Source organism: Podarcis tiliguerta (genome assembly GCF_965153285.1).
Source record: "Podarcis tiliguerta genome assembly, chromosome: 8".
NCBI lineage: Eukaryota > Metazoa > Chordata > Lepidosauria > Squamata > Lacertidae > Podarcis > Podarcis tiliguerta.
Genome location: NC_139541.1, coordinates 82,866,283 through 82,893,374, shown reverse-complemented (window position 1 = coordinate 82,893,374; position 27,092 = coordinate 82,866,283). Strand labels below are relative to the sequence as shown.

Below are 27,092 nucleotides of genomic sequence, written 5' to 3'. Positions count from 1 at the left end.
TTGTAAGGGAAACCTCAAAGCGGTTTGCAAAAAGATAAAACATTAAAATCAATTTTTAAAAATTCAGAACATACAAAAGCAAAAATACTAAAACGAGTTAAAGTGGCCTCAACCTTCCTAGGGGTCAGCAAACTTTTTCAGCAGGAGGCCGGTCCACTGGGGGTCGGTCAGACCTTATGGGGGGGGGCGGACTATATTTTGAAAAAAGAAATGAACGAATTCCTATGCCCCACAAATAACCCAGAGATGCATTTTAAATAAAAGGACACATTCTGCTCATGTAAAAACATGCTGATTCTCGGACCGTCTGCGGGTGGATTTAGAAGGCAATTGGGCCGGATCCGGCTCCCGGGCCTTAGGTTGCCTACCCACTAGGGGGGCGGAAAGCTAGCTCTAGAACTCCTTTTCCTTTTTTTGTTAAATCTTTTTTTTTTATTGAGTTTTACATTGCAATTTTTAGATTTAAACATCAACATCATCATTTAGGAATTCCTGAATCCTTTTGACTCCCCTCCGCTCTTCCATGGTTACCATTTTCAATCTTTTTTCACCTGCTTCACTTATTTTCTCTATTTTTCTTAAACAATCCATTTTTACCTTAATTTTTAGTACATTACAAGCGTCACTCAAATCCTGCCAAAGTTTTTAGTTGTTTACAAGTGTTCTCTTAAATACATTGTAAATTTTCCCTGTTTCTTCTTAGAGTTCTTCTCTTCCTGCTTTCTGATTTTCCCGATCATTTTTGCCATTTCGGTGTAGTCCATCATCTTCATCGTCTCCGGTCGGGACTTTATCTTCTTTCCATCTCTGGGCCAGTCGTATCCAGGCTGCTGTCGTTGAATAAAATAAATAGTATTTTCTGCTCCTTAGGTATCTCCGCACCTAAAATTCCTAATAAAACAGCCTCTGGTCTAGAACTCCTTTTCCATGCCAGCTTGCCTCTGAGGATATGCAGAGTGCCCATAGGCAGGGCCAGGCAACCCTGGCCGTCTCTCTTCAAGGCTTTTAGGTTTCCTCTTCTTCAGTGGTGACAATGACACTGCCATACACACTGGTGGGCCAGGGTCTTCTTGCCCCTAGTCCCCACATTGGCACCCTGCAGCCCCCTACCCCATAATAATGTGGGGCTTCCCACCTAGCAGGGGCCTGTAGGCAGAGGGAGAGGCTCAGCTGGCCCTGAAACAGGAGCGGAAGGATGCTGACAAAGACTCTGAGCATGTGCAGAGAGCTGGACCCTGAGCAGCTCTCAAATTTGCATTTGGGGCACACAGGTGGGCTTGAGCTACAGGAAATTCGATGTTAGTGGGATGGGATGTGCCCTCACCTTCAGAGTGACCCCCAAATAATATATGTATCGGCTGCACACACACAAATATGACCCCCCCAAATAAATTCCTTCTCCCCACCCAGCAGAATCTAGGCTGGAGAAGGCAGGTGTGTGTGGTTTTTCCTGGGTTTTTTTCTCCTGATGTTGCTGCTGCTCCCAAAATCACCCCTGACCTTTGACCCTGCTGGCTGATGGGGGTCCAACCACCTACCTACGGCAGGCATCCCCGAACTCGGCCCTCCAGATGTTTTTGGGACTACAGCTCCCATCATCCCTAGCTAACAGGACCAGCGGTCAGGGACGATGGGAGTTGTAGTCCCAAAACATCTGGAGGGCTGAGTTTGGGGATGTCTGATCTAGGGCCACAGGATTCTGTAGGGAAATGCCCTGATCACCTTGGGGGGCGGGGGAGTGCTAAGGAATTATCCATGCACAGGCACGCCCCCCCCCCCGCATCTGTATAGAAATGGGGCAATGTGTGATGGACTCAGGAGGTTCTGCGCCCCCCCCAAGCTCCTGCTGCTTCTGTGCCTGGGCTCTGAACTGGGGAGGGGAAATGCACTCTGCACTCGTTTAGGAGCACCCTCGTCTTCAGCACAGCTTCGCCATTAACTGGGTTGGTGGGGCGGGGCAGGGGGTGTGCGCGCGCTAAGCCTGGGCATGGAATTAAGGCGAGATTCCAGAATCCCCTTCTTACTACACAATCGAGATACCAACACACCCAGACACCCAAAAAATAATAACAGCCCCACACAGAAAGGGCTTCCAGCTTGGAGATCAAAGAAAGCCAGGATTTAGGATTCCTTCCATCCCTCCTACACCCCAATAATTGATGATGACCCCAGCACCTGCTTCTGCAACCGCCTCCCCTGAAATGCAATCGCACAAAAGTGCGCGCTAACCAGATGCAAACTGCATTTTTATTTATTTATTTCAGCGCGATTTATACGGGGAGCTGCCACCCTCCTCTCCCCTTCCCCCTCTTTTTTTTTTCCATCCCGCACCCAACCTCCCTCTCAGCTGTCAAACGCAAGGCCCTCTGGGAGGTGTAGTCCCCTGGTGGCAGCCGCCTGGCACTCTTCCCCCCCACCCCCACCCCCTGCCGCGGCTTGCAAAGGAAGGAGAGAGAAAATAATAATGCAAAACAGAAAAAAGGAAAAGAATTGGGGTGGAGGCGGAGAGGAAGGTTTCTGTGCAACCCTGGGACTACATTCCCCATGGTGCACCGGGGCTCAAAGGAGCTGGGCTGTGATTGGGCCCCCCCTTCCTGCAGGCTGCTGGAGAATGAATAAAATTGTACAGTATATTCTGATGTGAGAGGTTTAAAAAAAAAAAAAGCAAAAGAAAGAAAGAAAGAAAAGGAGAAAAAAAAAATCCTCTCTGCTCCTCCAACCCGCCAGCCCTGGAAGCCAGAGGCACCTCCACATCTTCCCAAAATGGCTACAGCTGTGCACAAGCCTATCAAATGGTGAGTGGGTGCCCCACATCTGGGGGGGGGTGGCAGGTCCCCCCTCCCTCGGGCATGGGGGGCAGGCGAGCGCAGGGAGGAGAGGGATAGATGGATGCCTCGCCTTCTCCCCTCGGCGTGGATGGCTTTGCAGGGCGCGCGAGGGAGAGCGGCGGACAGCCGAGGGGCTCCGGCGTCGCGGCTCCTGGTCCTTGCGAGGGAGGGAGGGAGGGAGGGGAGGGCGAAGGGGGGCGGAGTGGGGGTGGGTGAGGGGCTCGGGATGGGAGAGGCCGGCCGGGCTTCCATTGCAGCCGCACGGTACAGGTGGGGGGGCGGCTGCTGCTGCTGCTGCTGCCAGAGGGGCACGGCGGAGATGGGCGCACCGGGAGAGGGTGCCACCTTGCGCGCGCCCCTGTACAAAGCGCCCGGCAGTTGTGGTGCTGGTGGTGGTTCGCGTGGGGGGGGGGGCGCCTTGGGGAGAGACTCCCCCGGGGGCAGCGCGAGCGCGCGCGCGGATCCTGAGCGTGGGCAGGGTGCCCGCCGGTGTTGTGTCTGGGTGCCCTCCGTGCGTATTTGCGCGTGCAAAAAAAAGGGTCTTGCACGACCGGCAGCCGGGCATGCACCGGCTCCAAGGGAACAGGTGTGCGGAGGTTGGGTTGGGGGGGTCACCTCGGCCGCCCCCCCCAACCTCTGCGCCCCTTCCCGACTGCCCCTGTTGTCAGAGGGTCTGTGTGCAAAAGGATTACTCTGCGGTGGGTCGCTTCCCAGCACCAAGGGGTTTGGACATCTGGGGTGGGGTTTGTTTTTCTCCCCTCCCACCGTCCCCCCCCCAAAAAAACCCCCCAGGATGCAGGAGCTAAAGGCCAGAGCCGCTTGGCCTCCCAGCCCCGCTGTGTGTTTAACAATTGCTATAACATTTTAACGTGAAGGTTTGGTTTCCAAAAAAAACGGGACAGACTTGGCTGCCAAGGCTGGATTGGAAAGCCAGTCTGCCCCTCTGAGGCGCTTGTGGGATGGCAGGGATTGGTCATTGGCGAGGGGAAGGCCCTCTGTGCATGGGCAGAGACACTCTTATCCTTACTGTGACGCTGTCCTGAAGCCTAATCTTTGAAAGCAGGGAGAGCTGTCCCACAAATCCACCCTTTGGGGTACCAACCGTTCTGCCCTTCCTGGACCCCTTGTTTTGCGTTTTATCATAAGGGACCCACAAGGGACATCTAGTCCAACCCCCTGCAATGCAGGAATCTTGGCTGAAGAACCCCTGAGCTCTGTTTAGAAGCCTCGAATGAAGGAGGCTCCACCTAGGGAGCCAAATAGCTCTGACCATCAGAAACTTCTTCCTAGCGTTTCATCGGAATCTCCTTTCTTGTAACTTGAATCTATTGGTTCAGGTCCTCTGGAGCGGGAGAAAACAAACTGGCCCCCAATTCCATGGGACGGCCCTTCAGATATTTGAAGATGCCTGCCCTACCCGCTCTCAGCCTTCTCTTTTCCGGGCTACACACCCCCAGCTCCCTCAACCGCTCCTCATAAGGCCTGACACCTTCCCTGCCTTCATTCTGGAGCCCTGTCCTCACTTTGTGGCAGTGGTGTAGCGTGGGTTGTCAGCACCCGGGGCAAGGCAAGTAATTTGCACCCCCTAACCCATGGATTTGCGCCCCCTAACCCGTGGATTTGCGCACCCTAACCCTAACCCCCAGATGTTGCGCCCGGTGCGGCCGGCCCCCCCTGCACCCCCCACGCTACGCCACTGCTTTGTGGCAAGTGGTTCCACAGGTGAAACCGCCTCTTCCCCCTCACCTGCCTTGCCCCTCTGCAGTACAGAGAGGGATACTCCTCAGACACACCACGACCCCCATACACCCCAGGCCTGCTATTTCCTGATGGCTCCATCAAGGCACTTCTTCTGACGCAGTGCAAAATTCACCTACGGAACTCCCTCCCACAAGGCAGGGATGGCCACCAAGCTTGGATGGCTTTAGAAGAGGATTGGCCAGGATGGCTCTGCTCTGCCTCCAGTAAATGATTCTGCAAACCGCAGGAGGGGAGAGCGGGGCTCTTGCGGTCAAATCCTGCTCTGTGGGCTTACTACAGTTATCTGGTTGGCTACTGCGAGAACAGGATGCTGGATTCAGTGGGCCACTGGCTGCATCCTGCAGCTTCTTCTTAAGGGTGCATATGAGGCTTAGCAGCATGGGCCCAGGTCACACATTTGCATGATGTTTGCATATGCGAAGTTATACATATAGATGCAATTTCCAGCTGACTTTCGGGGGGACACATGACAAATTCTGGCTGGCAGGTCATCCTCTGTGCAATGGGATGGGGTCAACAGGTTTTCTGACCTTGGGACGCTGAATGTGGTGGATTGGGCCCTCCTCTGCTCCACCCATAATCTGTGGCTTATGTGCCCTGGAAAACTGAGAGGCCTCTGGGCGGATTAAGATGGCTTTGTTGGGGAGAGGGGATCTGCCTCTCTGGCCCTGGGCTTTAATAAAAAAAAGTTACTTATGGGGAATTTTATTTTGAAAAAAGAGGGAAAGGAGCAGGAGATCTGGGCCCCTTGCAAAAGGCCAGAGTTTCAGGTCTCCTGAGCTACCCCCTCCACAACACCCCAAGGCCCCACATATTCATTGTTACTGCCCTAGAACCAAAAAGGGATGTGGGTCCCCTCCGCCCGTATCTATGTTTGCAGTTGTTTATTTGGAGAGAGTCTGCTTTGGGATTGAGCATTTCGCTGCAGTGGTGCAGCCAGCCAGGCCCTTTGGGCTTTTCAGTGTTTTGCAACCAGATTCTTGCTGGTTTACACTTGATCTTCCCTGAGGCTTCTTTTGGTAGAGGCTTCTTTTGGTCCGAGACCTCTCCAGGTTTTGCTGCTTTGCCTCTTTGTCAGCAAACGTGTGAGGGATTCGGAGTTGAGTTTCTGTTGCTTCATACATTTGGCAAGAGAAAAGTGTTCAAGAAGGGAGCAGCTGGTTCAGCCCAGAATTACTTGCTGCAGTTTAATCAGCATAAGCTTTGCAAGAGCTCAGCTGCAGTTTGGGTTAAGAAGCATGAGCTTTGCAAGAGCTCAGCTGCAGCTTGCCAAGCAGAAAACACGCCTTGTAAGGTGTACATATGACAACAACAACAACAACAACAACAAGACAACTGAGTGATCTTGGCTCTTAAGAGAGGTGCAGAAATGTGGACCTTTCTCCTTACAGTTTAGGCGAAGATTTCTACCGGGAAGCCATTGAGCACTGTCGCAGCTACAATGCCCGGCTATGCGCAGAGCGGAGCATGCGCCTGCCCTTCCTCGACTCGCAGACGGGGGTCGCCCAGAACAACTGCTACATCTGGATGGAGAAGACTCACCGGGGACCAGGTATGGGGTCTAGGGGCTGCGGGTGCTCTCTGAGGAGGGCACCCTGTGCTGGGCACTGTACATAGAGCGGACCCTTCTCTGGAGGCCTCGGGGGTCCGCATGTGTGTCCGGAGGAGGGTGGGGGCAGAGAGGAGAAGGAATGTGCAGCAGCCACGAAAAAAAGGCAAATTCCGTGCAAGGGATCCTTAGGCAAGCAATTGAAAATAAAACTGCAGGTATCGTAATGCCCTTAAACAAATCGATTGTGTGGAGTAATGCATTTGGAATAACCGGATCCGGTTCTGGTCGCCTTGACTCGAAAAGGAGTTGGAAAAGGTTCAGGAAAGGGCCACCGAAATGATCAAGTGAGTGGGACTCCAAGAAAGGTGGCAGTGTTTGGGACTTTAGTTGGGATGGAAGTAAACGAGTCGTGCTATGGAAGGGAGGACGGAGGAAAGTTTTCCTTGCCTCTCTCCATACGCTGGATCTCTGGGACATTTCAGCAGAGGTGAATGCTGGAAGATTGAGGACGAATGAAAGAAAGTCTTTCTTCACGCAGGACAAAGTTAATCTGTGGAACTCCCTCCCACAAGATGGCCGCCTACACAGATGGCTTTAAAAGAGGACGGAGAAACTCATGGAGGAGGCGAGGGCCAGTCAGAGGCAGCCATGCTTCTGAATCCTAGTTAGTGGAAACCGCAGGAGGGGAGAGCATTTCCCACACGCAGCTGTTCAGCCTGGGCTAGACGGGCCCTTGGCCGGATCCAGTACCCCATTCTCATGTTCTTAAGGAACTGCGTGAAGGGGAGGCAAAATGCAGCCAGGAAGCTGAGAGACAGAGAACTTTGACCTCATATGGACTAGAGCCTTGAAGGTGGCATTGGAGGGATGCAGGCTGGGAGAGGCAGGCGGCCCCCACTGTCTTGACTCTTCCACTTCCCTCTCGCAAAGTAGCTGGACAAAAATGAAAATCTAAGTTTTGCCTCAGTGGTGGAAAATGACGAGGGATTTCAGGGGGGAATAAATGGACGGCAGGTAGTCATAGCTGTTCAGCCCAGGCTAAATCCCAATTTCTTCCTCCACCCCCCACCCCATCCTGCAAAGTTTTGTGTGTGTGGGGGGGGGTATTTTTTGCCGCTAACCTGCCCCTCCTTTAGGGCTGGCTCCGGGCCAGATCTACACTTACCCGGCTCGCTGTTGGCGGAAGAAGCGGCGGCTCAACATCTTGGAGGATCCTCGCCTGCGGCCTTGTGAGTTCAAGATTGGTAAGGAGTGGGTGGGCAAACAGGGTGGGGAGGGGGGTGCCAGGACAAGGGTGGCCCCTGCATCGCGGGGCTGTAGAGCCCGAAGGCTCCCAGAGGTCATCCAGCCCAACCCCAGCAGGGCAGGAATCGCAGGGGATGGGCTGTGTGTGTGTGTTTTGTTTTTTAAAATAGTTTTCATTGAAAATTTCAACATGACAAATTATCAAAACATATCGTCTTCTTCAAGACGTCCCTCAGTTCCTCTCTCTGATATTTCAACACATGTTATTCTCTGCATATTATCAAATTGTCAAGATCTTCGAATCGTCTGTCTATTATGTTAACAGCCAATAAGTTTGTGTATGTTTATTCGAAACCTGCCAAGGAGTCCAATTCATTTTGTTGTTTCTTTAAGTACTTTGTAAAGGGTTCCTACCTTTCTTTAAAGCCACAGTTGTCCTTGTCCTGTAGTTTGTGCGTCAACTTTGCCAGTTCCACATAGTCCGTCAATTTTTCTTGTCAGTGTGTGTGTGTGTGTGTGTGTTTGGAGAGGGGGGTGTCCGGTGCCCCCCCAGGAAAGCAATCTCAGTCTAGTCAGGTTGCAGATCAGAAGCAGAGTAGAGCAGGGAAAATACTTAACACTGTAGCTAAAATACGGGGCCAGAAGGCTCTCGTCATTGTTTTAGCCTTTTAATAAATAATAACAACAAATTTTTATTTATACCCCACCCTTCCCGGTTTAAAAACCGGGCTCAGGGCTGCTAACAGCAAATATAAAACATGGATTAAAATGCGACTTAAAAACAGCATAAAGTACAACATAAAATGCAGCATCAATATCAATAAAATTCAAAATTTCAGGGGTCATTTTTTTGGGGAGGGGACCCAGTCAGTAGACATCAAATGATCACCAACTGGCCAAGTTGGTCCTACTAGGGCCAGCAAGGAGACCAGGGAAGCATTTAAATGTGGGGTCCCAGAAAGGGTTTCTTCATAGAAGAGGAAGGGGGAAAGGAAATAGAGGATCTGGCTAATTCAAATTGAAGGCCAGGCGGAATAGCTCTGTCTTACAGGCCCTGCGGAAGGAGATCAAGTCCTGCAAGGCCCTAGTCTCGTGGGACAGAGCATTCCACCAGGTCGGAGCCATCACTGAAAAGGCCCTGGCCCTGGTGGAGGACAGTCTGGCTTCCTTAGAGCCCGGGACCTTTAAGCTATTATTGTTCATGGACCTTAGGGTCCTCTGCGGGACATACCCGCAGAAGATTTGGGCCTGTGGCTTCTCTCCATTCTCCAGATGCTCAGTTAGTTCTGCAGTGTCTCTTGAGCATGCAAAGAGTGTGGCATCTGGAAGAAAGGCTCCTCTCTGAGACCCCGGATAGCCTGCCACGTCTGTGTGGAGCAGGGGGACCTGGGGGTCCTCAGCCCCACATGGACATGCAAGAATAGCCCTAGAGACCCCTTCCCTAGGCTGCACACTCCCTGGCCCCAGTGCCTTCCCAGAAGGCTTCGACCTGGCTGGGATGTTTCCTTCACCTGAGACTTTGGAACTCCCTGCCTCTTGAAATCGGGCAGGTGCATTTGCTCTGTTCTCTTTGGCGCCTGATTTTTTGGACCCTTTAGGTAATAATAGAATTGTAGGATTGCAGAGCTGGAAAGGACCCCCCCCCCAAAGTCATTTAGTTCAACCCCTCTGCAGTGCAGAAATCAGCTCCACCCCAGGGGAGGTCTAGACCCTTCCCTAAGCTGATGGCCTGCAGGAGATTAGGATGGCCGCTGCCCCCCAGCCAGCCCCCAGGTGGCTAGTGGGGGCTGGTGGGAGTTATAGTTTGCCCCCTGGGGGGGCGCCCAGGTTGGTCGGAAGCTGGTCTGGAGAGTTGGGGGTCTGCAGCTGTGTGCAGAGGGTCTCTGTGTTGACCGGATTCAGGCAGAAAGGATGAATTGGGGGGCTTCTCCTCCTCTGACTTGGTTTCTCTCCTCCCCCAGACTGTGAGCCCCCCTTGAAGAAGGAGGGGGGGCTGCCCGAAGGTCCCGTCCTGGAAGCCTTGCTGTGTGCCGAGACGGGAGACAAGAAGCCGGAGATGAAGGAGGAAGAGCTCATCCTGGACTGTCCGGTGAGAGAAGCCAGAACCGCCAGGCTCACCCCTAAGCAGGCCTAGTTCAACTGTGGAACTCCCTGCCACAAGAGGCAGAGGGTGGCTTTAAAAGAGGACGGGGCAAATTCATGGAGGAGGGGAGGGCCCAGATGGTTAGATGCCAGCGCAGATGGAGGCAGCGATGCTTCCGAATGTCTGTCGCTGGGAACCACAGGAGGAGGTGGCGCTGGTATCCTGATTCCAGGATTTCCCATATAACAGTCATCTGGTTGGCCACTGTGAAAACAGGATGCTTGACTAGATGGTCCAGTCACCAGGATCATATTATGCTGTTGTGGAACCTCCAGCTCCAGTCACAGTCTACCTGGATTTCTAGGTTCTATGGGACATTTGGTCCCTGGGAGGACAAGAGGCTGGAGAGGGGGGGTCCCTGCCCCTCTCCCTTCTCTCTTTTTCTTTTATATAAATTTTTATTAGTTTTTTTTTAACATACTATTTCCAACAGTAATTAAACATATTTTTACATCTTATTCAGGTTTTTTACTTCCATCAGTCCAGCCAGATGGGCGGGGTATAAATAATAAATTATTATTATTATTATTACGTCTGAAAAAATTCCAATCTAATCCCTTAGTACAGTATACATCTCTTATTTTCCCTGTTACATTTAGAACACATAACCAATATCTCTGTTCTTTATCTACTTTGTAGCACTTCATATATTCCTCCTTACAAAACTTCTTGTAGTCCTACTAGCGTAATTTGTTGGTTACAATTGCTTTTCAAATGGAGTCTTGGTTGACCACAAACTTGACATGAGCCAACAGTGTGAGGCGGCAGCTAAAAAAGCCAATGCAATTCTGGGCTGCATCAATAGGAGTATAGCATCTAGATCAAGGGAAGTAATAGTGCCACTGTATTCTGCTCTGGTCAGACCTCACCTGGAGTACTGTGTCCAGTTCTGGGCACCACAGTTCAAGAAGGACACTGACAAACTGGAACGTGTCCAGAGGAGGGCAACCAAAATGGTCAAAGGCCTGGAAACGATGCCTTATGAGGAACGGCTAAGGGAGCTGGGCATGTTTAGCCTGGAGAAGAGGAGGTTAAGGGGTGATATGATAGCCATGTTCAAATATAGAAAAGGATGTCACCTAGAGGAGGGAGAAAGGTTGTTTTCTGCTGCTCCAGAGAAGTGGACACGGAGCAATGGATCTAAACTAAAAGAAAGAAGATTCCACCTAAACATGAGGAAGAACTTCCTGACAGTAAGAGCTGTTTGACAGTGGAATTTGCTGCCAAGGAGTGTGGTGGAGTCTCCTTCTTTGGAGGTCTTTAAGCAGAGGCTTGACAACCATATGTCAGGAGTGCTCTGATGGTGTTTCCTGCTTGGCAGGGGGTTGGACTTGATGGCCCTTCTGGTCTCTTCCAACTCTATGATTCTATGATATACTTCTTCTGGTCAGCGGTCATTGGGCGGCCTGCCTCCTGGAGCTGTTGACTGCAGAGGAGGGGTCCCTGCCCTTCTCACTTCTCTCTCTCTCACACTTTGCAGAAGGCGCCGATTGGGGAATTCCTCCACGACTTGGACACGGACGACCTGGAGGATGACGTCCCTCGCCGGAAGAACAAGGCCAAGAGCAAGGTGGGGCAAGGAAAGGGGGCAGGCAGGGGGCAAAGGCTTCTCAGCCTTCTCAAGTCCCAGCCTGAAGAGCCAGCATTAACCTTCACTGTTAAAGCAATGGCGGCTCAGCAGAGCCTCCAGAGGCAGGGAGAGTCTACCTGCAAGTGCCCAAGGCAGGGCCTCGGCAGCAGGGAAAGGCCAAGGTTTGCTTGGGGGGCTTCTCAGAAGCCACTAGCCAGCCCCTGTCGGGGAAAGGAAGCTGGAGCTTCCGTCCAACCCTGCAAGGCTGGTTTTCTTCGGCTCGGAGCATGGGAGCGGGGCAGTTGGAGGTTTGGGGAGAGGGCAGTCCTCTTTAAGGGGAAGTTTAGCCTTCCAACCTCCCCACCCCAGTCCCGCTTTACGGCGGTGGGGCTCATTGCCAATTGGATCGTGTGAGACGCAAGTGCCCCTGAGCACGTGCAGAGTGCTGCCGCTCCCTTCCTTGGAGCAGAGGACAGGGAAGATGGTCACGGGTTCACCCGCTTCTCCAGGGCTGGGAAAGGATCCCTCTCTGAAGCCCCATGGGAGCCTGCAGCTGCCAGTCAAAGTAGACGGCCCATAGCTGGAGGAACCAGCGTCGTGGCTCAGCGTAGGGCACTTTGGGTGAGCATCATAGATTCGTAGAGCTGCAAGAGGCCCCATGGGGTCATCTAGTCTAACCCCCTGCAATGCACGTTGGGCCAGGAGGGGCCCCACTTAGGGGGGCATCTGAGGATTGCTGCCCCGCCCCAAAGACAGGCCTGCAAAGCAGCTGCCAGCTGTGCTGGGACAACAGGTGCAAAACTCCTGCCAGGCGGCGTCCCCCTCTCCTTTCTCCTCTTGGCTCCAGAAATTTGGGGCCCTCAGGGACGGTGCATGCTGTGGGTGCCCCTGGAAAAGGCAGCCCCCTGTAAAATGAGGGTCCTCTTCTGCTGCCACGGAGCCTTTGCCCCCTTTTTTGTGCAAAGTGGGCCTGGGAAGCGCCCTAATCTCCCACTCCTCCTCCTCTTGCAAAACCATCCAAAGTAGGTCAGCCTCTTTTGGGATTGGCGTCTGCTCAAATCACATTCCTTAATCTGCGTTTAAAGCTGCAAACCGCAGAGGCATGTTTTGGGATTTCGGCAAGATCAGGCTGAATTTGCCTTTTGTTCTGCCCCCATCCTTGGCCTTGTTATTTTGCTCGACTTCGGCATTTCGACCTTAGCCGACTTGCAGTTCAGCTCTTGCAAAGCTCAGGCTGCTTATCTCGGCTCACCTGAAGCTCCGGGAATTCGGGGTCTGCTTCTGCAGCTCAGCTCTTGCCGACTCCCCCAGGTTGGTTGGGATAATTGCCAGGGAAACTTTGCAATGAAAAAAACATTGAAGCTGGGAGCTGAACCGGTTGACAGACCCTTCTTAGGTTCTTATGGAGCCTCCAAGCCCAGGTGCAGTCTATCTGGATTCTGAGGGATATTTGGCCACTGTGCATAGCTGTCAACTTACAGATTTGAAAATAAGGGACCACCAGCCAAAATAAGGGATTTTGCTTAGCTTAGGCATGAATCCGCCACTGATGGAGCCAGGCTGCTTTTGCTGCGACTGACTGTGTTTTGCAGGGGGTTGGACTAGATGATCCTAAGGGTCTACAACTCTGACCAAAGAAGAGTGGCAGACAAAACTGCTGAATGACGTTGAGATGGCAAAGCTTACAGGCAGGAAGAGGACCTCTTTAATAAAGAATGGGGAAAGTTTATCATTTAGTTGAGAAGCTATTGTCTTTTTTTTTAAAAGATATTTATTAAAGTTTTCAATATATTACAAAAATTTGAAAAAAAGAAGAAAAAAAACAAGAAAATATAAAATGTTGTAAAAAAGAAAGAAGATGCAAAATAGAAACAGTTAAAAACAAATCAATCTTTCCATATCATATCTTTCATTTACTTATTTCCCTCACCTCCTCACACCTCCCTTTCTTGCATTCCAGTTCAGTTGGTTAATTCAGCAAATCCTGTCCCTCTTTAGTTTTATCTTAATCTTTTATCTTAATATATTATAGCTTTAAATTATCACCTGTTAACAATCCATTTTTACATATTCCTTAACATTGCTGCGAAAAAATCCCACTTAACTATTGTCAAGAGTTACATACATTGGTAGGATTGGCAGAAGACTTGTAGTAAAAATTTGAACTAAGGATGGACAAAGGATTTATAAAAATAGAGTTTTGAAAGGGATGCAGAGGGAGAAATCACTACATTAAGATGCTGCACTGGCTGGAGGGGATGCTAAGCAGCACATCGTGGCGGAAGTCTCGCGAGAGAGGGGCTGCCTGCCCGCCCGTTGCCACCCGTCTCCTCACGACGCACCCCTGAGGGGGGAAAGGGAGAGAAGGAGCGCTCTCTCTCTCGTGGTGGAGGACCCTGAGCCGCTGCTTCCCTCCCGAGCTGGGTGAGCATGGAACCCGGGAAATTTAAGGGGCATCATCAATAAGGGACAGCAGCCGGACACGGCGCTGGGATAAGGGAGTTTCCCGCCAAATAAGGGACGGTTGACAGCTATGCCACTGTGAGAACAGAAGGCTGAACTAGATGGGCCCCCTTTGGACCTGAACCAGCTGGCTAGTTTCATGTTCTCATGAGCTGAATGCAAGCTCTCCTTCTCCCCGTCCGCCATGCTCATGAGGTCTAGGAGCTTGCTTTTTATTTAAAAACAGACTGTATCAGCACTGAGACCAGCCTGTCTCTCTTCCCCAGGCCTACGGCATCGGGGGTCTGCGGAAGAGGCAAGACGCGGCGCTGCTGGAAGACCGAGACAAGCCTTATGTCTGCGACAGTGAGTGCCCCTTTGATAGGGGTTTGGGGCAAAGGGTGGAGGTGGGTCGCAGTGGGGCCAGGGGAGTGTTCCTGCTGCCGGTTCCTGGCTCAGGAGAAGCAGCCCGCAGGGGTGTCTCCAAACGCTTAGAGGAGGGGGCAGAGCACAGGGCGCTGAATGGGCAGCTCTGTGGGTCTGGGGGACTTCGGGGTGGAAGCGGGGGGCGGGGAGCTGTGGCCAAGAGCCAGGGATGGTGTGGAAGATGTGACGAAGCTGTTGGGAGTGCAGAATGCTGCAGCGCGATTGCTGAGCGGAGACAGGTCTTGTACGCATGTGACTCTGATGCTCAGATTGCCAATTTGCTCCAGGAGTTACTCTTAGTATCTTGGTTGTAAGTTGCTTTGGGCTAGCAAATTTAATAAATATAACCGTGAATAAATAAGACCCCCTTAAGCACTTGGGACCAGTTTGCCTGTGAGACTGAACTGGCCCTGCCCCAAAATCCCCCTTCTGAATTTGGAAAAACTCCATCATTTAGTGTGGCAGCACCTGCGCTTTGGAACTCCCTGCCTCATGATAGTAACCAGGCGCCTTCACCACAATCTTTGCAAACCTGTCTGGATTTTACAGTTTTATCCTTTAGTAAAGCGCTTAGAGGTGTTCTTTTTGCAACTGAGTGGTACATAAATTTTATGAAATAAAGAGATAAATAGGAACGCCTGGAGTAAATCCCTTACTGGGAGATGGGAGATGGGAGTGGGGAGGGGAATTAGGGACAGGGCTGCATTAGAGGCAGGGGGTAGGGTTGATGGGTGACCCTCTTCCAGGGGGTTAAGGGCAGGGGTTGCCTCTTCCAGGGGATGGGACCCCCCACCCCCAGTTTACCCATTTTGAGAAAGTCCCCTGGGTGCCAGCTCAGTGTCAGAGCACGTTTTGGATGCCGAGGGTTCTGGGTTCAATTCCTGCCGGCATCTGCAGTTACAGATGGGAGAGAGCCCAAAGTTCTGGAGAGTTGCTGCCAACCAGTGTAGGCATCACTGAACTAGATGGACCAGTGGCATAAGGGAGATTCCTATGTTCCTGTGCCCTGTGGGTTCTTTTCACCTGCCAGGGATTCTTGAGCATGGCGGGGCAGGGAGTTGGGCTGGATGACCCTCTGGGGTCCCACTCCATCTCCACAATTCTACGCTGCTTCTTCCTTTTCAGTCTGTGGGAAGCGCTACAAGAACCGTCCGGGACTCAGCTACCACTACACTCACACGCACCTGGCGGAGGAGGAGGGCGAGGAAGGCCCTGAACGCCACACCCTCCCCTTCCATCGCAAGAACAACCACAAACGTGAGTGACCCTCCCTGGCCACCTCTCCTTTGGCTGCAGGGAACGCTTAACCCCACCACCCGAAAGAGGGATCTGGGTTCGAATTCCCACTCATTCGCCATGAAACTCCCCGGGTGACTAGAGCCTAACCTACCTCGCAGGGTTGTTGCTGCTGCAGAGATTAAATGAGAACTAGGACTTGGGAAAGACCTGGGTTCGAGTCCCCCCTCATTGGCCACAAAGCTCCCTGGGTGACCTTGGGCTAGACACGGTCCTACTCAGCCTAACCTACTCTGCAGGGTTGTTGTGAATGTGAAACGGGGAGGAGGAGGAGAAGGACCTTGGAGGGAAAAATGGCATATAAATGCAATTTTCCTTGGGGGGGAAAGTGGCATATAAATTCAATGAAGGAACAAATGAGAGCGTAGTTTGAAGGCCTCCAGCATCTCCAGCTAAGGAAAGGGCTCTGGTCTGAAACCAGGAAAGCCCACCGCAGGACTACATCTCCCATCAGTCTCCGCTGCGGTGGCTGGGGAGGATGGGAATTGTGGTCCACAGCATCCCAAGGGCGCCAGGTGGGCAGCAGCTGCTGAGAATGCCAGATGGGCCAAAACGCAAGAGTCTGTCCGAGAAGTGAGCGAAGAGCCACTGCTGCCTCTAAATAGTGCCCAAAGGGGAATATTTTATCCCTATGAGCTATGCCTTGAAGGTGGCTTTGTGGTTTTGATGTCAGCCTCAGGGGCAGCGGGTGTTCCTGAGGCTGTTTCCTGGGTGGGAGGCCTTTGCTCCCCTTGCTGGCACGACCCAAAGGCCTCTTCCTCTCAGCCTGTGCCACTCAGGGGTGCCCCAGTTCGATGCCAAACCCCTTCGGGCCCAGGAAAGGTCTGTCCTGGCCTTGGCGAGGTGTTGCCAGCTGGTCTGAATCAGCACCAGAAGCCCGAAGCTAAGTGGGTACCTGCTGGCAGCTTCCGATCTTTCTTCCATGCCAGAGACCCTTAGGAAAAGGAGCTGAAAACAAAGCAGCCCATTTCACAGCGCTCTGGCATGAACACGTTTGGGGTGTCCCGTGTACGGCCCTGGTTAAGGTAAAGGTAAAGGGACCCCTGACCATTAGGTCCAGTTGTGGCCGACTCTGGGGTAGCGGCGCTCATCTCGCTTTACTGGCTGAGGGAGCCGGCGTACAGCTTCCGGGTCATGTGGCCAGCAGGACTAAGCCGCTTCTGGCGAACCAGAGCAGTGCGCGGAAACGCTGTTTACCTTCCCACTGGAGCGGTACCTATTTATCTACTTGCACTTTGACGTGCTTTCGAACGGCTAGGTTGGCAGGAGCTGGGACCGAGCAACGGGAGCTCACCCCATCGCGGAGATTTGAACTGCCGACCTTCTGATCGGCAAGTCCTAGGCTCTGTGGTTTAACCCACAGCGCCACCCGCGTCCTGGTTGCTTTGCCTCAAAAGCAGAGGCGGGGAAGATTTGGGAAAGAGCAGCTAAAAGAGGGAAAGGGTGCCACATTTTGTGCCTTTCTGGTTTCAGAAAACTATGAGAAGTTTATTGTTTTTATTATGAGTTTTAAAAAATTATGCACGTCCTGGAGACAGCAGGTAGTCCCCCCCCCCCCCATAACACTGCAAGGCATGCAAGGAAGCGGAACGTGGGAAGGTTCGCGACAGACGTCTTTCAAATCAGAACCAGTGAAGGCGGTGAAGGTCCTGTGTGAGTGTCTGGAGGCGGTTGGAGGATGGATGGCGGCTAATGGATTGAGGTTGAATCCTGACAAGACAGGAGTACTGTTTTTGGGGGACAGGAGGCGGGCAGGTGTGGAAGACTCCCGGGTCCTGAATGGGGTAACTGTGCCCCTGAAGGACCAGGTGAGCAGCATGGAAGTCATTCTGGACTCACAGCTGTCCATGGAGGCGCAGGTCAATTCTGTGTCCAGGGCAGCTGTCTACCAGCACCATCTGGTACGCAGGATGAGACCCTATCTGCCAGCAGACTATCTCACCAGAGTGGTGCGTCTCTGGTTATCTCTTGCTTGGACTACTGCCATGCGCTCTATGTGGGGCTACCTTTGAAGGTGACCAGGAAACTGCAACTAGTCCAGAATGCGGCAGCTAGACTGGTGACTGTGAGCGGCTGCTGAGACCATATAACACCGGTCCTGAAAGACCTACACTTGCTCCCGGTATGTTTCCAAGCACAATTCAAAGTGTTGGTGCTGACCTTTAAAGCCCTAAATGGCCTCGGTCCAGTATATCTGAAGGAGCGTCTCGACCCCCATTGTTCTGCCCGGACACTGAGATCCAGCGCCGAGGGCCTTCTGGTAGTTCCCTCACTGCGAGAAGTGAGGTTACAGGGAACCAGGCAGAGAGCCTTCTTGGTAGTGGCACCTGCCCTGTGGAACGCCCCCCCCCCCCAGATGTCAAAGAGAAAAACAACTACCAGACTTTTAGGCGACATCTGAAAGCAGCCCTGTTTAGGGAAGCTTTTAATGTTTCATAGAATATTGTATTTTAATATTTTGTTGGAAGCCGCCCAGAGTGGCTGGTGAAACCCAGCCAGATGGGGAGGGTATAAATTATTATTATTATAATTATACATGCAGCACAGAGTGAAGCTGCGGAACTCCCTCCCACTGTTCATATCCCCCATCAAGATCATATTATATTCCATATAGTCCATAAGGGTCTCATGTAGCTTCTTAAAAAATTCCGATTTTCCTTCATTTGGTGCATAAATACCTACTATCAAAAATGCCTCTCCCTGTGATTGAATTTCGATTGCAACAATTCTTCCTTGTTCATCTTTAAACATAAATTTCGGTGATAGGCTCTCTTTTGCATATAGGACTACTCCTCTTTTTTTAACTTTATCTGATGAAATAAATTATTGGCCCAGTCTTTTGTTAATTAATATCTTCCTGTGCAGCCTTGCTCTTCTCACATTCCAAGACAGCCGCATCCCAACTGGCAACAGTCTTTTAGAATGACCACCTGCCACCTCAGCTCCTTGTCTCCCTGCTTCTTACAGAAGCTCCACCTCTGCTAGGCTGTTGCACGTTAAGATTTTACATACGTTTGGTTGAATTAGCATATGCAAAGTGCAATTACTGGGTGTCTTCACGTCTTCGCTGCCTTGAGAAGGTGGCTGCGCTGTTCCTTTCCCTTCCTCCCCCCACTGAGTGAGGGTCTTCATTTTTAACACCCCCACCCACCTGCCGGATGAGGTTGCCACGGCAACCTGGTGGGTGGAGTTGGCAGGTATAATATTTCCCCCGTTTGGTCTGATTTATCATTTCAATTAAGTTGGAGACGCTTGGAGGAGCCTTGCTGTTGGTGGGGGTTGTTGTGAGGAGGGGGCCTGGGGTGGGGGGTGGGGGAGACAGCCCTGAGGGAGGGAGCAGCTGATCTGCAAACAGGGGAGAGGCAGAGGAGGTCGGGTCTGGTGCTGGTGCTGGTGGACTGAATTCATATCCAGGGGGCTGTGGGTGTTTGTTGTTGTTTAGTCGTTTAGTCGTGTCCGCCTCTTTGCGACCCCCTGGACCAGAGCACACCAGGCACTCCTGTCTTCCACTGCCTCCCTCAGTTTGGTCAAACTCATGCTGGTAGCTTCGAGAATTCTGTCCCACTATCTCGTCCTCTGTCGTCCCCTTCTCCTTGTGCCCTCCGTCTTTCCCAACATCAGGGTCTTTTCCAGGGAGTCTTCTCTTCTCATGAGGTGGCCAAAGTCTTGGAACCTCAGCTTCACGATCTGTCCTTCCAGTGAGCACTCAGGGCTGATTTCCTTCAGAATGGAGAGGTTTGCTCTTCTTGCAGTCCATGGGACTCTCAAGAGTCTCCTCCAGCACCAGAATTCAAAAGCATCCATTCTTCGGCGATCAGCCTTCTTTATGGTCCAGGTCTCACTTCCATGCATCACTACTGGGAAAACCATGGCTTTAACTATACGGATCTTTGTTGGCAAGGTGATGTCTCTGCTTTTTAAGATGCTGTCTAGGTTTGTCATTGCTTTTCTCCCAAGGAGCAGGCGTCTTTTAATTTCATGGCTGCTGTCACCATCTGCAGTGATCATGGAGCCCAAGAAATATATATTATTATGGGTGTTTTGCCACCCATAATAATATATTTGTGGGGACTGCCCCCCCAAGTCAATGGGCAAAGCTGAAGCCTTCCTTGTGGGCACCCACAATCCTCAGCACGAGAGGGTGCCTATTCCAGGATGGGTGCCTTTGTGCAAATGCACACAGAGGTTCAGCTTCCAAAGGCTCAATTTGTGTGAAGGCACGCAGAGGCCTCTTGATTCTGAAAAGTCTCGTGTTTGTGTGTGAGAGAGCGAAAACCCTTTCTTGGAGGTCAGAAATGAAAAAACAAGTGGCACGGATGTTTATAGACGCAGAGAAGGCCTTTGACAATATTTCGTGGACTTTTATGAAGAAGACAATAGAAATGATGAACTTTAAGGGGGGTATTTGGCAGAGGTATTGAGGCAATCTGTTCGGAACCACAGGCTGTGCTGATTGTGTGCAATGTGATAACTGAAAAGTGTAGCCAGAGTGGTGTAGTGGTTAAGAGCAGTAGATTCGTAATCTGGGGAACCGGGTTCGTGTCTCCGCTCCTCCACATGCAGCTGCTGGGTGACCTTGGGCCAGTCACACTTCTTTGAAGTCTCTCAGCCCCACTCACCTCACAGAGTGTTTGTTGTGGGGGAGGAAGGGAAAGGAGAATGTTAGCCGCTTTGAGACTCCTTAAAGGGAGTGAAAGGCGGGATATCAAATCCAAACTCTTCTCTTCTTCTTCTTCTAAAATAATGAGGGGACAACAAAAGGATGTCCCTTGAAACTGTTTTTATTTATTTTGCCCACCTGTCAGTGGTCCCTCAGCTGCGATCCCTGCATTTCAGGGGGTTGGTGTGGATGACCCATGGGAGCTTCTTCCATCTAAAGAATTCTATGATGCCATGAAAACTCTGTGCAACTTTCTGAATATCCAATGCTCTCTGCGTTGTGTTGTGTTGTTGTGGTGTTGTTGTTGTGTGTGAGAATCTTTGTCCCACCGGCTGAGTCCCACCTCTGTGAATCATGAGATTTGAATCTGTGTGCTCTGTGTGTTATACATGTGATGGAAGGGAAGTTTGTTTTTGGGGAGGGGGCGGACAGGTGCAATAACACACCCCCAGCAACGGTCTAGGAATCTGCTGTCTATTAGGCCATTTAAAATTGCTGTGTTTGAGAGAGCACTGAGGCAGTGTTGGGGGGGGTGGAGCGGGGGGGGGTGCATTGCTAAGGGAGACTGAATGGATGTGATTTTCCCCCTCCCCCATTTTTCTGAGGAGGGGGGAACAACATGGTGGGGGTGCATGAACTGCACAAGGAAACGGGGTGTGGTTGGCGGAAGTCTAGCTTTCAAAGCTTGGGGGGGAGACAGAGAGAGAGAGAGAGAGAGGGAGAGGGGAGAGTTCTCTCCTGCCCCCCCCAACTAACATGCATCCCATCCTTTTTTTCTAGACAGTTGCCATGGCTACCAGCAGTGCATACTGATGTAGTTGGATCTGCACAAAGAGCAGGAGATTGGGGGAAGGGACTTGGTTAGCACCACAATCTCTGGAGAACGAGGGCCAGGGCGCCTGGGTCCCCCTCCCCACCTCGGATGGTTGGAGGGTGGGCAAGAAAATTTGCCCCATTCTGACCCAGAGGGCTGTGCCTGCCTGTCTCTGGGTTGCCCCCTCTGGGAACTTGGCGGCTCAATCCTAGAACTGGATTTTGCCTGTTTCTCAGCTGCCAGCGCTTCTTTGGCTCTTGTCCCACCCCCTTGCCCCCCACCCCCCAATTACGGTGCCAAAGACTCACTTCCGTGCCCCAACACCCCACAAACCCCTCCATCCTTTCGCAAATCTCCCCCTCCCTCTTTTTACATATTCATTTCTTTGCTTGCCGATTCCAAAGATGCAGATATATATATATTTATTTTTTAAAAAACGATTCCTCTCATGGAAACCCGACTGGCTTCTTCTCACGCGGCTGATTTTGATGTGCTCCATTTTTATTTTTCCCCTCCTGCTTATTTCCATTTTTATATATATATATCTTTTTGCATGTCTGGCTTCCTCCAGAGTTTTACAAAGAGCTGAATTGGGTCCCTGAGAACCAGCGCAGGCACACAGGTAAAACCATCCCTGTGAGGCGGGGAGGCGGGAGGAGGAGGTAGCCTTGGCAAGTGTGCCTGGTTCTCCCCCCTGCCCGCCGTCTCCTGGGGGGGGGGCGCAGCTGAGGCGTCCAGGTTCGAGTCCTGGGGGGGCCACCCTTTTCTTGCCTCGGTTCCCCCTTCCTCACCCTGCCGGCCGCTTCTCCAGAGTTGTGGTGATCCACCTGCGGGGGCTCTTGTTTGAGAGAGGCCCCCCCCTGAACCAAAACCCAAATGCTTCCTCCTTCTGCAACCAGGAGAGATGAAATTCCTCTGTCTGGGGGGTGGGGGGCCGCTCCCTGCTCTGCTGATTTCGCCCCCCTCCTGAGATTCTGGTGCATTTCAAATGAATTTGGGCCAAAGATGGGCTGCAGGGCAGGGGGAAGGAGGCCTTGGGGAAGGAGGCCTTGTGGACTAGAAACTTAGGGCACAGATGACAAAACTGCATGGGCTGTATTTGTGATGGATGCATGTGCTTGTGGGCTGCCAAGCCCCCTTGCGGCAGAATTCCTGCCCCTGCATGAGGTGCTGATGGCGCAGTGGGGCGTTTGTCATGTGCGGAAGGAAGCGCCAGCCCCCTTCCCCAGCTGCATGTGGACCAAGTGCCAGCAAAAGTCCTGCACCGCAGCGGGTTGGGCTAGATGACCCTGGGAACCCTTCCCAGCTATCCTATTCTGTGATGCTGCGAAAACTCTCCATGTACTGGGAGGATGCGGCGAATGTGTGGCCAGGCAGGCAGGCAGGCAGGAGGGGGACTCCCCCACCCCCCGTCCTGCCTGGGGGTGGCTAGGGGAGGGAGGGGGATTCTGGGGTGCGCAGGGAGGCCTGTGTGGCTCCCCCCCTTGATTTCGGCCTCTCCTTGCTGTTGTCTTACAGCTAAGAAAGCACCGGACGGCACAGTCATACCAAACGGTTATTGTGATTTCTGTCTAGGCGGCTCCAAGAAGACCGGCTGCCCCGAGGATCTCATCTCCTGCGCGGATTGTGGCCGTTCAGGTGAGGCCGGGGCTGGCGGGGCGAAGTAGGGGGAAGGGCTTGGCCCACGCGGGGCAGAGCGGCGGGGGAACCTGCCTCCAGGGTATCAACGAGGAGCAGCATCAGAGAATCTGAGAGTTGGAAGGGGCACTCAAAGGCCATCTAGTCCAGCCCCTGCAATGCAGGAATCGCAGCTAAAGAATCCCTCACACTCTTAACCTCCCAGGAGGAATGGTCCACCAGGACGCAGAGCGTTTCTCAAACCGCAGGTCTCAGGTGCACAGCAGCAGGAGGCAGAGGATCTCTGAGCACGTGCAGAGTTGCCATGGTGGGTGGCTGTGTTCTTTGAGGTGTACAGCTTTGCTAGAGGCAAGCATTTCATAGCCAACACAGCTGCGCCACAAAGGGCTTTTGTCAGCTTGGAATGAAACGACCCAGTTCTGGTCATCTGTGCTTAGCCAAAGTGGACTGGCTGCTGCTGTGTTTTTTACATTGGGCTTCCCTTGAAGAGTGTCTGGAAAGTTTTGAGTGGTGGAGCTGAGGGCTGTGAGGTTAACTGGGACGTGCCGTCAGCAAGCATCTCCCTCCAGCATTGAGGAGCCATTGCTTGACACACACCCCTTCGTTGCCACATGCTAATTTGGAGGGGTAAAACCACGGCCGGTCTGGAGCCTCCGGATCAGGCCACAGGAGGCCCATGCAGTCCAGTCTCCTGTTCTCTCAGTGGCCAACGAGGTGCCCCTTATGGGAAACCTGCAAACAGGACCTGAGTGCAAGAATCTGGTCCTTTATGAAGGAGCCTAGTCCTCTTTTAGAGCCCTCCGAGCTGGTGGGCATCACTGCTTCCTGTAGCAGGGAGTTCCATAGTTGAATTCTGAAGAAAGGCTTTCTTTTACAGTCTTACCTCATGTTACTTCCGCTCCATGTTACGTTCTTTCAGGTTACATCCCGTGGCGACCCGGAAGTACCGGAAAGGGTTACTTCCGGGTTCTGCCACTCGTGCATGCGCAGAAGCGCAAAATGACACCACACACATGCGCAGAAGTGGCAAGTCGCAACCTATGTGTGTGCAATTGCACCGCTGCAGTTTTGCGCTCTTTTCATGTTGCGGACAGGACTCCAGAACGGATCCCATTCGCAACCAGAGGTACCACTGTACAGTAAAAGCTCGGGTTGAAGTTGCTTCAGGTTGAGCGTTTTCGGGTTGCGCTCCACAGCAACCCGGAAGTAACGGAATGCGTTGCTTCCAGGTTTCGCTGCTCATGCATGCGCAGACGCTCAAAATGACGTCACACACATGCGCAGAAGCGTCGAATTGCAACCCGCGCACACGTGGGTTGCATTCGCTTCAGGATGCGAACGGGGATCCAGAATGGATCCTGTTCACAACCGGAGGTACCACTGTAGCTGAATCATGCAGAAAAACTTCTCTCTTATCCAAGTCATGCCTGATTTTAGCTGCTTCCACCATGTCGCCTCATACTTTCCTCTCAACTAAAAAGCCCGAGACGCTGCAGGTTTTCATCCTGGAGGAGTTGCTCCCTGCCTTTTCTGAACCTTTCCCACCTCTGCAACATCCTTCTTGAGTGCGACAGAACTGCGCACTTTCGGACAATAGGCGTCTGACCCCGGAGTGGACTCCCTCAGAAGACTCTCCTTCACGGGAAGTTTTGAATCAGAGGTTTTGTGTCAGAGATGCTTGGAAGTCTTAAAGAGCTTTTCCTGCAATGGGCAGCTGGCCCATTCATTAATTCATTCCATTTATATTCTACCTTTACCCCCAGAAGCTCCTCCCCCTCCTCATTTGACCCCCACAACCAGCCCCCTGCAAGGGAGGTGAGGCCGAGAGGGTCAGTGACCAGCACAAGGTCACCCCCAGCGAGCCTCACTCAGAGCTGAGTGGCGAGATTTGAACCCAGGTCTCTCCCACGTCCTAGTCTGACGCTCTAACCGCTGCACCCGCTGGCTGGCTGCTCCTGCGTGGACTCATGCGCTGCTCTGTGTCTCCCTCTCTCTCATGCGCAGGGCACCCATCCTGCCTGCAGTTCACCGTCAACATGACAGCTGCCGTGCGGACTTACCGGTGGCAGTGCATCGAGTGCAAGAGCTGCAGTCTTTGCGGCACCTCCGAGAACGACGTACGTACGTGAGCCACCGGCCGGGCCTGGATCTGACCGCCTCCCCCCACCCTTCCAGGAGCTCAGCAAATGCTGGGACCCCCCTCCACATCATCTCCCCATTCTCTGCCTTCGCATCCTTAGAATGCCTTATTGCTCTATCTATTCTTGGGATTAATAACCTGCCCTTAAGGAGAGCCTGCAGGATCAGGCCAGGGGCTCCTCAGCACACCCAGCACACCCAGGTGACCCTTATGGGAAGCCCGCAAGGAAGCTCTGGGTCCTGCAGTTTCCCACAACTGGGATGCAGCAGTGCTGCTTGCCTCATGTGGCAGAGAGTTCCGCAGTTTTAACTCTGCACTGTTAAAAGGACTTTTTATTTTATCTGTCCTGAATCTTTTCTCTTGTTCCTTTGGGGAAGAAGTACAGTTCAGGGGATGAAGACTCCCTTTCCCTGCAGAAGCCTCTCTCCCACCCCCACCCCCCCAGTGAAATCATGGAATTGTAGAGTTAGAAGGGACCACATGGGCCATCTAGCCCAACCCCCTGCAAGGCAAGAATCTTTTGCCCAAGGTGGGGCTTGAACCCGCAACCCTGAAGATGAAGAATCTGATGCTCTACTAGCTGAGCTCTCCCAGGAGATTTGTGTTTGTGGAAGACCCGTTTCTGCCTGAAATGAGCCCTCGTGGGCGCCAGGCTTCCTTTGTTCCAAAGAGGAGCTCCTGCTCAGTTCACCCCCGTCGTTCAGCCCGGACACTGAGGTCCAGCACCAAGGGCCTTCTGGCGGTTCCCTCACTGTGAGAAGTGAGGTTACAGGGAACCAGGCAGAGGGCCTTCTCGGTGGTGGCACCCGCCCTGTGGAATGCCCTCCCACCAGATGTCAAAGAGAAGAACAACTACCAGACTTTTAGAAGACATCTGAAGGCAGCCCTGTTTAGGGAAGCTTTTAATGTATAATAGGTTATTGTATTTTAATACTTTGTTGGAAGCCGCCTAGAGTGGCTGGGGAAACCCAGCCAGATGGGTGGGGTATAAATAAATTATTATTATTATTATTACAATTACACCCTTGTAGAGGGACACGGGTGGCACTGTGGGTTAAACCACTGAGCCTAGGGGTTGCCAATCAGAAGGTTGGCGGTTTGAATCCCTGCAACGGGGTGAGCTCCCGTTGCTCAGTCCCTGCTCCTGCCCACCTAGCAGTTCGAAAGCACGTCAAAGTAGATAAATAGGTACCGCTCTGGCGGGAAGGTAAACGGCGTTTCCGTGCGCTGCTCTGGTTCGCCAGAAGCGGCTTAGTCCTGCTGGCCACATGACCCGGAAGCTGTACGCCGGCTCCCTCGGCCTATAGAGCGAGATGAGTGCCGCAACCCCGAGTCAGCCACGACTGGACCTAATGGTCAGGGGTCCCTTTACCTTTACTACACCCTTGCAGAGCAGCGATTCCACACCCTTCTCTCTTTTTCTGCTGCAGGACCAGCTGCTGTTCTGCGACGACTGTGACCGGGGCTACCACATGTATTGCCTGAGCCCACCCATGGCTGAGCCCCCCGAAGGTGAGGAGGGACCCCACCCTAGGCAAGGCGGCTTGGTGGGGAGGGGCAGGGGGAAAAGGCGCCCCCATCTGATGCTTCTCTGCCTTTCTCCACTCCCCGTTTCCAGGAACCTGGAGCTGCCATCTGTGCCTGCGGCAGCTGAAGGAGAAGGCGTCTGCCTACATCACCCTGACCTAGGCTGGGGGCCCGTCGGCCCCCCCTTTTCCCGTCCTCGCCCCACTCCTCCTCCGTGCCCTTAGCCGTGATGGTGCTGAGTCCTGCCAGGCCTTGGGGCATTTTGTTGCCCTCTCGCCTGCCACAACCACCTTTTCTCCTCCATCCCCATCTCTCTCCGTGCCACCCCCCAGCTGCAGCTAAGGGGGGGGGGGCAAACCCTGCCTGCGTCTCCCGCTGGCTGTCACCAAAACTCAAGACTCAAAAGCCATAAAAGCCAGGGGTAGGCAGCTGCCAGCACAGCAGCCGCTCCTGGCCCTTTGCCCCCCCCTCTAGATGCATGTGAAAGTGGGCAGGTCCTGCCCCCCCCCGCAAGACAAGCCCCTGGGAGGATGCAGTTACCCCCCCCCCCCGGGCTGCGACCCAGTTCTCTGCTCCCGTCTCTTTCGGACCTGGCACAACCTCTGAAAAGGCGGCCGGAGGAATCAAGCTTCTCCAGTGCAGTGGGGGGGGGCAGGATGAAGAGTAATGGTTTTTTTGGGGGGGTGACTGGCTGCAGCAATGGGAGGACAGAGGGTGACAGCTGGAGCTGGCAGGGCAGGGGGAGGGGGTCTGAAGGGGTGGGTGGGTGATGCTCAGCTGTCAGAAGGCAGGATTTTTTTCAGTGTTGCTGGATTTTACAGTTGGGGGGGGGAATGAAAACTTGAAGGGAAAAAATACACCCCCTGGAAAAGGGGATTAGGGTGGGGAAACTACAGCCCCCCCCCAAGAAAATAAAAAAATGTGTTGGGGGCTAGCAGGAGCTGTTCCCACTAAGCCCCCCCCCCCCCTTGTGTACATGGTGTTGTTCTGTTGCCTGCATCTGCTAATGTGCTTGGATTGTTCTGTGCATTAAATGTGGTCTGAATTACA

General features: G+C 52.7%; 1 protein-coding gene across 5 annotated transcripts; it reads left to right on the top strand.

The window, feature by feature from the left end:
* The first annotated feature begins 2,384 nt into the window (after positions 1-2,384).
* Positions 2,385-27,092, top strand: DPF1 (double PHD fingers 1). Of its 5 annotated transcripts, XM_083455767.1 has the most exons (12): positions 2,385-2,795; positions 5,981-6,141; positions 7,278-7,385; positions 9,348-9,475; positions 11,010-11,099; positions 13,829-13,907; positions 15,093-15,224; positions 21,309-21,359; positions 22,256-22,375; positions 24,380-24,492; positions 25,946-26,027; positions 26,134-26,680. In XM_083455767.1, the coding sequence occupies exons 1-12, from the start codon at positions 2,764-2,766 to the stop codon at positions 26,202-26,204; spliced, it is 1,167 nt and encodes a 388-aa protein (XP_083311893.1). In that variant the 5' UTR covers positions 2,385-2,763; the 3' UTR covers positions 26,205-26,680. The 5 variants fall into 5 exon arrangements, with proteins under 5 accessions (XP_083311893.1, XP_083311892.1, XP_083311890.1 ...); XM_083455764.1 differs by lacking the exon at positions 21,309-21,359 and having other exon boundaries at positions 2,399-2,795; positions 7,278-7,370; positions 26,134-27,092; XM_083455763.1 differs by lacking the exon at positions 21,309-21,359 and having other exon boundaries at positions 2,399-2,795.